We start from the raw sequence: 12500 nt of genomic DNA on the forward strand, positions 1-12500 counted from the left end.
CCTTTACTCTTATTATCATGAAATGTTAATGACTTGTATGTGATTTTCAATGAAAACCACATCTGTAAATCAAAAGAGTTTTTGTGTGCACAGCCAAATATATATACTGATAAGCAAACAAAAAACAGACATTCATGCTGACATTCACAGAATAACCTGAACATTTACATACATAGAAACACACACACAATTAACCAGCATACTCTACTGTCATATCTTATTTGTGGACAACTGTATATACTGCACATGTGCATGTAAAATTATGCATGCATGCATTTGTTTTGATGTGTGCTTGTATGCTGATGTGTCTGAACACGCACAGTACATAACCAACCATACGACTTAAAATAAAGAATCTCTTCACAATCATTCCAGAATTTTCCTGAAACATTTATTCTAAACAAGTCTACCTTTCACAAAACTTAAAAGCTTGAAGCTACCTCCAACCACAGTTTTTTTTCTAGAGCAATTTTCTATTACTTTCTACATATAAAATGAAGAACTTCAAAGAAATCAATAAAAAATATTTAAATGTTGTAGTTAAGTATGCTATGAAGCTGGTATGACAGCAAGTATCCAAAAACACAAGTGACCAAGAGTATTTGTAAAGAAAGCATCTTAGAAACTGAGATCCAGCAAAGACAAGAGACATTGTTACAATAAAGAACTTATGAGCATTTCATTAGGAAACTCAAGCTCCAAACCGGTGGCTCAAATTTCTAGCAATATATCTCCAGTATTCACGGCGAATCTGATCATGTTCCACTGCAAGGGCCTCACACATCTGTTGGTAAATGAATTATACATTATTCAACAAAATGTTATTGGATTATTATAAAAAAAGTTCTTATTACATCACTTCTCCTACAGGATTGGGTAAAAAAACATAACGAAAAACAACAAAAAACTATGCTTTAGCCCATTCATGGTAGATGATGTCATATCACGTCATCAGAATTTTTATGACACAACTAAGGACTATCACTTATCACATCATGAAGTTTTGCTGTGTATACACATTGTATATTGTCATGTTTGCATATATGCATTTTTCTTTATATGAGAGGCTCACTGCAGCCTCTTGCCTTGAGAAATCTCTTGGCAAAAAAATGCTCTCCCTTACATCTAGAGATTTCTTCAGTGTGGATTCCCGCTCTGATGTTTCTCTCTCCATCTTGTCTTCCATGAGGTCTAACATGAAGGTGAGGAGGTGAGGCGATCGCTCTCCAGACTCATACATCTGTTGGCACCACTGCTCTAGGTCACACACACTGCCTAGACCACTATCACAGTGCTGGAGAACCCTGAGTAAAAAAAAGGTAATAGTCAATTATAGAATTCTTTTATGCACTTCTTACTTTTAGTCTACTCTGTTATCATTAATTCAGGACAATTCAAATACTTCACAACATACTGACCCTCTTAAGTAGCTCCATGGACTCTCATTTCCAATAACTTTACTGATGGCCTTCTTAGCGTATTTCACTTCACGCTCAATAACATCTGGAGTGAATCCTGTTGTCTGGGTAATTGTAAAATGTCGCTGGTTCCAGGCAGAATTATTTCTTGCATCCTCTTCGAGCAGTCTATCTACATAATCTAATTCACCATCAAACAACCTGTGGGAGAATCAATTTAATTAAATTTTATATAAAGATTGATTAGTGATGAAAAGACTAGCCCTCATGTAACACAACTGAAGCAGATAACACCTTAATACTCACTTAAAAGTACGCAAAACCCATTGACGGTGTTCCCAAGCATGATAGTTCTTGGCATCTTGACTGAAGATAATCTCAGTAAGCCGAAGTTCTTTGCTAGCATCACCTAGCCACTCAACAATTACACGTCGGTGGTGCCTAGAATGTAATGGTATGACTTATAAAGGATAATAGCAGTTATTACTGTCTACTTCTATATTTTGAAAATCATCAATATATCATAATTTCCTGATTCAATACAAACTTTTGTACCAACTCACCATACTTGATAATTTTTAGGGTTTAACTCAATCATATGACGACAGAAATTTAACTCATCTTCAAGGTCATTTCCAAGGTGTTTTAAAATTTTCCTCCTGCAAAAAAAAAAATAAAAAAATATATGGATTCAATAATTAACCCGTTAACGACGGGTGACAAGATAACACATCTAGTGGTTTTTGGGCTACACGACGGGGACACGTTGTTTTGTCCAGCCCGGCGCACGGGAGGAGCCAGCGCACAGCGCTGGCTCGCGGCCAGTGTGGCCGAGAATCCCGACGCGTTAGGCTTATGCGTTCAAGAGTCCCGGAATTTTGGTCTATTTTTTGGGATTGGCCCCCGTCGGAACGGAATCGGGAAAAATACAAAGAAGAAAAGAATTGTTATTTCAAATTAAGAGAAGAAAAAGAAAAGCAATTATCATTATCACAATAAAAACCCTATCATTATTGGGTTAACCTGGATTCAATAGCTGGTTGGGTACCTTTAACCTCTATGCCATAATGTCATTAACTAACAGTAAAACAAAATGTGCAAAAGTGCATCCATTCACCAAGAGAAAAAAATGGTGGTTAAATAAAATATCATCCTAGGTCTACATACACATTCTCGACTTCAAATGGGACTGGTTAAATGCTTAATACAATTTTGTTAAGACCTTTTGATCTCTAAATAAAATAAAAATAAAAAGCTGAAGATTCACAAAGATCAAAAGATAGAACAGAGTACTGAGTTGTATTTCTGATAGAGTGGCATGTCCTACTAATCTATATCCTGTACAATTACTAACATAGAAAAGATAAGTATTCTTTTAATTCATGCATAGTGTTTTCTAATGTGTGCTGCCTGTTGGGAAGTATGCATAAGTAACAAGAAATAAATATGGCAGCCAACAGACACGACAAGAGAATTTGATCGAGCCATTACTCTGTGATCAGAGCATGATAAAAAGCACAATGATGGGACCATACATAAGATAGTAATCTATAATACAATATATTTCACAGGTACAGTGATAGAGTATACATCATGTAAGATGGACAAGCATAACAGCTGCTCATAATCAGGAAATCCTCATATAAAAGACCTTGATATCTTATATCCAAACTGCTGAATAAATTACCTTTCAGTATGAAACTACTGACTTTCTTTGTTTATGTCAAGATGAACTCTGTTTGACATTTCGCATTCAAATTCCTAGTATCTAATGCAAGGCTCTCTCCCTTTTCAGTAACAGCATCGAATTTAACTCCTCTGCCAACTGCTCCACAACTTGACCCAAATGTAAAGCAACATTTTCTCCTCTACTCATAAACACTAAATTACTCTTTATGTACAAGCAGACAAAGGAAGAAAAGCATCACTTTTTCATTGTGACTTCTGCTAGTGGGCAAGCCCCCGTACTCTTTAACAAGAATGTGACTTGTAACTGCATCTAATATATTTTCAAGTTGAGCTCTTTAAGAAATTTTGAAGTATTTGTAGAAATGCACACATTAACCCAATAACGACGGGTGACACACCCGTGTGACGCGGCAAATAGGGCGCGACGACGGTATGTCGCACCGGTGTGACTCACCAGCAAATCGTCAACGACGGGCGTCACACTCGTGTGACTTGTCTGTAAATATTCCAGTTGATGGAGAATGATATACGGGAGTGTTCTAAGGCAAAATATAATCGAAATAAGGTTATTTTATGTCTTTAAAACAAATTTGTTTATTGACACTATGTTTACGCAATTTCTGCCTTTGCCGTGCACCGCCATTGCAACAGCGGGCGGCAGGTAAAGTAAACAGGTAAAAGCAGAGATTTTACCTGAGTTTCCTTGTCACGTATGTGACGTCACAGCGTGTGATGTCACAGCATGTGACGTTTTGTCACGTGAATCGCGCGTCATCATTCACGTGAAGTCACGTGCGACCGACGTCACGGCATGTGTCGTCATGATGACGTTTTGTCACGTGAGTCACGTGACAAAACGTCACCATTTACGTAAAATCACGTGAGACCAACGTCACAGGATACAACGTCATTCCATTGACCTGATTGGCCAACTTCCTCCACGTACTTCGATATGACGTTGCCACCGGTCACCTGGCGGGAGATTGGGGCAAACCTCGGGTATAAAAGGAGGTCAACGACCCCCATAAAATCACTCGACATGGCTCCGAAGAGACAGCGCCAAACGCTCCTCCTCCCCTCCTCCTGTTCTGATGATGTTGATGAGCCTCAGCCATCAACATCAGGGTTACGCCGCAGACCTGCCTCCTCTGCCTCGCGAAGACTGACGTCCCCCGACTTTTCCTCTGACGGGGAGAGTAGCGGGGACGAATACGTTCCTCGCAGGGCAGAGGAGGACAGTGATAATAGTACAAGCTCGGAGGACGAGCTGGACTATGTCAGCCAGGCGGACACGACCCTTGACAGTGACGAGCCTTTGTCAACCTTCGCCACCAAAGTGTGGCGTAGGAACGAACCTGGGACTCCTAATTTCGTTTGGCGAAAGAGGGATAACGTCCCGAAAAGGTTCGGGTTTGCTGGGTCTCCTGGGGTCAAGGCAGACCTGGATGAAACCAGCAGCCCCCTTGAGATCTTCCAGTGTTTTTTCACGGACGATCTCCTTCAACACATCATCCGCGAGACCAATAGGTGAGTTTGTAATTTTTCACTGTTATTGTCTCCTATATTATTACAGTTTGAGTGTATATAACCCGTTTATCTAATTTGGAATTGTTTTACTGACGTTTGCTTTTTGTCTGCTTCTAGGTATGCAGGGATCTCTCCTCCTGTCTCCCCTCATATGAGGAAGTGGACTCCCATGTCCAAGGAGGAGCTGATGGCGTACTTTGGCTTGCGGGTGACCATGGGGTTCCACAAGATCCCGTGCTACCGGGATTTCTGGTCCCACCATCCAACCGTTCGCGTCGAGCTTTTTCCACAGACGATGTCCAGGGATAGGTTTGACCACCTGACTACCCACCTCCATTTCGCGCATCTGGAGGATGGGGAACAGGTTCCCGAGGACCGTCTGTGGAAGCTCCGACCGATCATTGACGCCCTAAACTCTTCCTTCGTTGAGTCCTTGGTCCCCGAGAAAGACATCGCCATTGACGAGTCTTTGTGGAAGTTCCACGGGAGACTGAGGTTTGTAACCTTCAACAAGAACAAGCGGGCACGGTTCGGGTTGAAGGTTTATAAATTGTCGGCCAGTACTGGCCCGTCCAGCGGTTACACGTCGTGTTTCCGGATTTATACGGGCCAGGATAAGAGCACTGTGCCGGCCTCGACGAAGGCAGTCCTGGACTTGTTGGAGATGAGTTGTAGCATGGGGAAAGGGTACTGTGTCTTTGTAGACAACTGGTACACTTCCCCATCTCTCTTCCACATTCTCCAGTCCCGACGGACTAATGCAGTGGGGACAGTGAGGGTGTCACGTAAGTGGATGCCCCGTGACCTCACTGTGAAAAGGAGGGGCGACGTGGACTATAGGAGCAGCAACACAGGGTTGCTTGCTCTACAGTGGAGGGACCGTAACGTTGTTACGATGCTCTCCACCGTCCACAACGCTCAGGTCGAGGAGGGAGGGAAGCCCCGCGTCGTTGCCGACTACAATGTTGGCATGAAGGGCGTCGACGTTGGGGACCAATTCTCCGCCTCATATTCCACCCCTTGTAAGTCGAGGGTGTGGTATAGGAAGATCTTCTTCTTCCTCTTTGACCTTGCCCTTGTGAACTCCTTCGCCGTGTATCGTACCATGGGGGGTAGGATGCCACAGAAGGAGTTCCACATGGAGTTGGCGATGCAGATGATCGGTGACACAAGGAGTGTTCACTCGATTTGCAGAGAGGCCGCACGTCCTACACGTGAGGTCCGATCCCGACTTCAGCAGCGAGGGCACTCCATTCAGTCCGTTCCAGACGGCAAGCGTCTTCGCTGCCGCTGGTGCTCCGCCAGGGGCGTACGGAAGGCTACCCGCAGCCGGTGCGCAGACTGTCTTGTCGGTCTGTGCACCTATGGTTGCTTTGAGGCCTGGCACTCTGCAACCTGACTTTCTCTCTCTCTGAACCTCTCCCCTTCTTTTCCTGTATATATATTGTTTTTTTTTCTTATGTTCATCTTTTTTCATATATGTATGTTTTATTTTTATTATGTTTATGTTTTGTGTTCATTCTTTTTTTTTTACATGAATAAATTATTTTTCTTGCACATATATATGTCATTTCCCCTCCTGATACCATGGCAACGATGTTTTTGAGTAAAAGAGTATGCTACAGAAAGATTATGAGCTTACAACATGGGTAGAAGTTGTAATTATCGAAGAAAAAGCTTTCACCTATTTTGCGTATAAGTCTGACTTTAGCTCATGATATTGTGGTAATGATATTCCGCATAGTACAAGATTATACATAAGCAAAGAGTATGAACTCTGGACTCAGAGTTAGAAGCATTATAACATCGATAAAGCTTGTATTGCACCTCACAAAGTCAACTCAATATCGTCTTTCATTCAAATCACGCATTACGGAAAATGCAAAAAAATGGGACGCACAATCAAAACCGCGGCGAGTAAGGCTCTTATTCCATCCAGTGGGATGCAAGTGACGCGTCACAGTACCCGGCGTCAACACCCAGGCGATATTCCTTGCGCCCGGAGTTGGGGGTTGCCAGCTATCGCCAGGCCCGTCGGCATTGGGTTAACCCATTCACGACGGGGGCATTCCAGCCTTGCATGTCACAATGGCGGGGCTTTCGAACGCATAGGCCTAAATCAGTTAAATAAACGACGCCGTATCGCGTCCCCAGCGAACGGGCCTAGAATGTGCGGTACAGTAATGTACCACCTGTCCAGAGAGGGTTAAGCTATTTTACTTTTATTTTCTTTTATGCATTTCACAATGAATATATATAATAAAAACAGCACTATGCACTGAAAAATTACACTATTGTTAAAATACAGTTCCAAAAACTAAAATGACTTCAAATCATACCTGTACTGCCACACTGTGTAATTTGCTGCATTCATGTTCAGAGCATCTTCTGTGAGTTCAAGGGCTCTTTCAGAAAGCTCCCCAGAAGCCATGACTGCTCTAAAGTAATCATAAACATCAGTGACTGAAAAAGAATGCACTGCGTTAACAATAGATCTCCACTGAAATATAACTGAACCTAGAAATAAATTCTTTAAGACCATCAAACAATGAGAGTAAGAAACATCTGTGCATCATAACTGCAGACAATACTGCCAACAGATTTTTCTGTTATGCATCATTAACATGTCTTATTCGTATGTCTGACATTCACATATCAAACTCAAAGATAATAATAATTATATTATAGTAAGTCATATGATTTCAGATGGGGACAATCTCTTGCCCTTTGCTACTTCCTTGGGTGTTGTATCCTTCAGACCCCTAAAGCATCAATCTTTAAATAATATCTAAAGCTTTCACTGAATTGGATGAATAAATTGCATTACGTTCAATCTGTAGTTGTGACTAACTTCATGAAAGCTGGTGTACTCATAACTGACTTGAATAAAATTCCAGAATTTTTTTCTTAACAGTTAAATGAAATGAACTTACAAGTCATTAACAAATAAATAAATAAAATATATCAAATACATCTAACAACTCTGACTATGAATTTAAATTTAAGAAACAAGCATAAGAATAAAATGTATACTTTTCCATATCAACCCATAGTTTTATGGAAAGGTATGGCATAATTATATACCTAACCAAAAAAAAATTTTAAGGTAAAGAACAGCAATCTGCACTGCTACAAAAAAAGCTCATTTTAAAATGACATACTTACATGCATCTGTATAAGCAATCTTAACAACAGGATTCGGACCGTCATCTTGGGGCACTGGTGTTACGTCGGCCCATTCTTCTCTATCTTTGTAAAATACCCAGGCTTCTTCTTCAGCGGGATATTCATCATCATTGGAGCCCATTTTCTATTTCTGAAATTCAAAAAAAAAATTGTTCTTTACATACGTTGAAAAATTTAGTTTTCAAAACCATCCTTAACCCATTCACACCAGGCTGATCATTGTAAGATCTCTCCTGGAGTGCTGCGGACTACATCTACAAGAAGCTGAGAGGGGATTTTTGCATTTTTTTTACATATTTTGTTTATTTATTACATGTCCAGAAAAATACATCTATACAAATGCAAGTGCAATGATTATATACATACATAATTATGTAAAACGTTTATTTTGAGGGAGAGATCATAATGTGATAGGACGTCATCAGACCAGAGCAAAATAATCCCATGATGTGATAGCACATCCTCCGGCGCGAATGGATTAAACCAGCAGCATAATATTTAGCAAATTTCCTAGATAATGACAGACCAAGTCCTCAAGGCCTGAAATAAAATAAACAGAATAGAACACTCTTCCTTTGGCCTCCTATGTTCCCCGTCTGACCATAATCCTTGACTGACGTCTGCTTCCAGAGTCAGACAAGGCTGGTGGAACTCCGTCTTCAGAAACGTGTCTAAGTGATATTTTCCAAGACTTTTAGAGGTGCAAGTCTGCTGGCCTTTGCCTACTCTGTATACTATCTGAGACTTTGTGAGATTTTCTGTGGAAATGTCCGAGAAATGATGACTTATTCCATCCAAATCGTGAACCAAATGTAATTAATCTCATCCATTATCTGACAAGTTTACCTACATTAAAAAGTATCTCTTCATAAAACTACATTAATAAAATATAATCAATATTTTATAATATACTAAATGACACAATATCGGTCAATAATACGCAAATAACTCTGACAGTCTTCTCAACTAAATACAACATTCAGTTCCTTAAGTGTACAAAATAAAAGTCAGATACACACAATATATATCAATTATTCATATACTTAAAAAAACTACATTACGCTAACATAAATAATATCACTGGCTTCCTGTACAAAATTGAATAATCTTGTCACATACCAACACTTCCTCCAAATCGAATATTTTTCGGATAACACTTTCCGGAACATTTGGTAAGTTTTTGATCGAGTTTCGGAGACTTTGGTGCGGAGACTTTAATGTATTTAAAATCCACAAAAAAGAACACAGAAATCAAGAGCGTCCTTAAATATATTCTTAAGGAGCAATTATTTCTCGTGATATCTTAAATCAATAATTCAAAATATAGTCTATGATCGTATGATATGATATGATTGACTAAATGACGGCTTTTGGAAAATATTCTGACTGTATTAATTTTCTTCTATATTTTTTTATGATAAATTGAATATTACACGAAATTCATATACCAAAACACCCAATGTAGTTACAAACTGATATAAAATGTACTGGATGATTGTAGGAGATACGAGAACATTCAATATAAAAATCTATCTTATTTTTCTCTATTTTCCAGCAAGATGACTATACAATTCTGTTATAAATTAATACAAATATAATTATTTTTAAAAGTTAATCTATTATTGTACTAATTAAATCAATCTGAAAAACATCTATTTTGACATATATACGTATCAGATAAAGGACTAAATAGTGGGAGAAAATATAAGCTAAAATCTAAGACAGTCAAAGTTGACATCTAATGTAAATAAATTACACAATACAAAGTTATTACAATATCCCACGTGGAACAAAAAGACAAACAATTGCAAAATGAACAAATATTTATTATCACAACCCGAGGTTAGTAATGTCACCTTCCCTGTCTCCTGCTGCCTGAGAGAGAGAGCCGCACGTGTCTGGTCTTGCATCTTCTCTTTAACCACAGTCTAAAACCCTTTAAATATAAAGAAGAAGAAGTCTGTTCTCTATACAGAATGAAGGCTAAGCATTTAGTGGCGGACACAGCGGCGTTCGTGAAGAATGTTCCACTCTGGGTACGTGGTTGCTGAATTTTAAAGATAGTTGTATGATATATGGTAAGGTGACTACTGGAAAAATAAAAACTGGTGTATTGCTTCTTTGAATGATTATTACATATAGTCACTTAGGTTTAGAAAAGAGAGTGCGAAATGTGCGCACCCCAGATACTTTCGTGCACATCACAGACATTTCCTCTCCCTCTGTTGAAACCTGGCCGGACTGCAGTGTAGGGCACGTACAGACCACTGATGATTTTGGCAGTTATAAGGAGACACCTGTGGCACTCAAAGCCTGATTTTTAAATGATTTTATTGGCCCAGCTATATTCAAATTCACCTGAAACTTGAGTAATTGGTTAAGGTATGAGTGCAGGAAACAGTTGCCATGGTCAATATGTTTTGTGCTCTGGAAAAGACAAACAGACTTCCAATCTGTATGTTCTAGTAAACTATAGCTTATTTTAGTTCCTATTTTGATGTTAACACTTAACCCATTGATAGCGGATGGCATGATTTGCTGTCAAGGCAGCATTGGTCGTAAATGCGGATGACACCATGCCATACATATTAAACTTGCACTGCACATTATACATTATATATTATTAAAACACACATGGTTAGAAGACAGGGTGGTCTTGGCTCGTATCTGGTAATTATGCTGGGGTATTTTAAAATGTGCAGGCCTAATGCTGTGGGCTGTTTGTCCACTGAGGTGGACGCATGATCACTGAATGAGCCAGCCAGATAAAAGCCATGATGAGGTATTTATGTCTCTAGTGGAAAGACCAGCCAAGCTGTGGCGTTAATGTCATGTCACTTGTTGTTATGGGTTTAAGGTAATTCTTTAGAGATGTTGTTTATGGCTGATCTTAATAAAATTTGTGTTTATGGATTTCATATTATGTACAATCTGAGAGTTAACAAGTTATAGTAAGTGGAAACTATCTTCCAGCAGTGACCCCAGTAGCTAGGTGGGCAGAAAACTTTGTTGATTATGATTAAGAGTATGAAAATTTATAAGCAGATATTGAATTTTGGTTAGATTAAAGTATAATATTCTGTGACAACTACAGGTACCCTACAGATATTTATTGATTTTGATTGGTGAAATATGTTATAATCTTCTCATTCAACAATGAATCATGTCTAATCTAACATAACATTATTGAGGGCTCTGCCTGTCTGTGAATCTCTTTACTGTTAATCAGGTAACTGAGAACAACAAAATTCCACCACATATGAGAACCACATATGAGAACCACTAGTATCAACCTTTGAATCTGAATCACATACTTCCTACTTGTATTGGCATGTGATTTGTATGAAAGAATTAAACTACAGTTCACACTGGCAATGCTGAATGGTTAACCCACTGCAGATGGGTGGCAACATGCAGGTGCTAAAGAATTTTTGGCCTGAGGACTTGTGGCAACATGTAGATGCCCTTAGTCACCATGGCATGTTTGACATTAGGGGAGAATGGATAACTGTGTTTCTCAATTACACTATAATTAGTATCTCTATAATGCCAATTGCAATTATTATTACTATAATTGCTTTTACTATTACTATTTTACTATAATAATATTATTACTGTAATTCATCAAAATATGTGTAGGGTAAAATTGCAAATATAGATGGCACCACTCTCTCCTAGCACCAGCAGGAAAGATAGCCTTGAAGGGCACCCTTCCACGGTCTCTACCATGCACTATCTTCAGAGAATGATAATAGACAGCAAGATGTCAAACTCTGGTTCTATAATACCAATGATGCAGGAGTGCAGGCAGAATGAGAAGAGGAAGTTGATTGTCTGCAATTTGACCCTGTGCTAATAAAATGCTTTGCAATATGGCACTTTCAGTCGTAAGCACAGGTCTCCTTCCTCATCTCCATCTCATTTATTTTCTTTAGAGATGAATATGTCTTTTGTAATTGTTTATGAAACTACACAAATACCTGAAAAATAAGATGCTTTTTGTCCTCTCGTAGAATTGTAATATTTCTATTTGACTGAGGATAAAGAACATAATAAGCTGATATGGATTTTATACTGCAATGCTAGTCTCCTACAACATTAGTAAATACATACAAGTCTCATATTTTAGCAAAACACACACACACAAAAAAAATATATGGCTTTAGTATTATAATGTGAACAAAAAAGTGTGAAAAGTTGAGATATGTTAGGTGAGGCTTACCCTGCATAGAATCCATCTTGGGTTCCATGCAGAGTCCCAAGGACAAGCAGGGACCAGTCAAGAATATCTATCCCTGTCAGCAATGGGTCAACTAGTAGGTGGAGGGGCTTGTACAAGGTTACCAATTTTTCTTGCTCACAAGCACCTTCAGAACTATTATTTTTTATTGTTTAGATATGTTGCAGTAATTAATATTTATTACAGAAATTTAAATAAGTGAATATTAGATCATTTTAGCGTGTGATTGTGTACTGAATGATATTGTACATAGAAAAGATTAGGCAACGAGAGATGATAAACTTACTGTTAGTTTAAAATGGTACTTGTGTGACGAATGTTTTGTAATTGCATTATATTTCATTTACTATGATAGGTGACTATTAACCTGTTAATGCTGGGTGACAAGATATCACAGCAAGTGGTAGCAGGACCTGCCACCGGGGATGAGATATTTTCTT

The 12500-nt window shown here is 38.9% G+C and overlaps 3 protein-coding genes across 5 annotated transcripts in view; 2 read left to right on the forward strand and 1 right to left on the reverse strand.

Moving 5' to 3' along the window:
• Positions 1-9309, reverse strand: part of Fnta (farnesyl transferase alpha) — a 9740-nt gene extending 431 nt beyond the window's left edge. The window contains exons 1-8 of one of the 3 annotated variants that reach the window (XM_043023258.2): positions 8940-9309; positions 7800-7950; positions 6974-7097; positions 1982-2077; positions 1725-1859; positions 1419-1619; positions 1124-1304; positions 1-784 (exon numbers count right to left, since the gene is read on the reverse strand). The exon at positions 1-784 is cut by the window's left edge and continues 431 nt beyond it. In XM_043023258.2, the coding sequence (XP_042879192.1) occupies positions 692-784; positions 1124-1304; positions 1419-1619; positions 1725-1859; positions 1982-2077; positions 6974-7097; positions 7800-7941 (972 nt within the window). In that variant the 5' untranslated portion in view covers positions 7942-7950; positions 8940-9309 and the 3' untranslated portion in view covers positions 1-691. Of the gene's footprint in view, positions 785-1123; positions 1305-1418; positions 1620-1724; positions 1860-1981; positions 2078-6973; positions 7098-7799; positions 7951-8186; positions 8313-8887 lie in introns of those variants that run through there. The other 2 variants (XM_043023259.2, XM_043023260.2) reach the window with 2 other exon arrangements.
• On the forward strand, positions 4060-4638 carry LOC147469059 (uncharacterized). The gene has a single exon (XM_086550713.1). It carries the CDS (start codon positions 4060-4062, stop codon positions 4636-4638), a length of 579 nt encoding a protein of 192 aa, XP_086406839.1.
• A 363-nt stretch (positions 9310-9672) lies between the features above and the next one.
• Positions 9673-12500, forward strand: part of LOC122257757 (RNA-binding protein NOB1) — a 17190-nt gene continuing 14362 nt past the window's right edge. Inside the window, exon 1 of the mRNA XM_043023251.2 lies at positions 9673-9856. Coding sequence (XP_042879185.1) covers positions 9797-9856 — 60 coding nt within the window. The 5' untranslated portion in view covers positions 9673-9796. The remainder of the gene's footprint in view (positions 9857-12500) is intronic.

Source organism: Penaeus japonicus, unplaced genomic scaffold (genome assembly GCF_977035675.1).
Source record: "Penaeus japonicus unplaced genomic scaffold, GWHDUDI00000001_assembly GWHDUDI00000024, whole genome shotgun sequence".
NCBI lineage: Eukaryota > Metazoa > Arthropoda > Malacostraca > Decapoda > Penaeidae > Penaeus > Penaeus japonicus.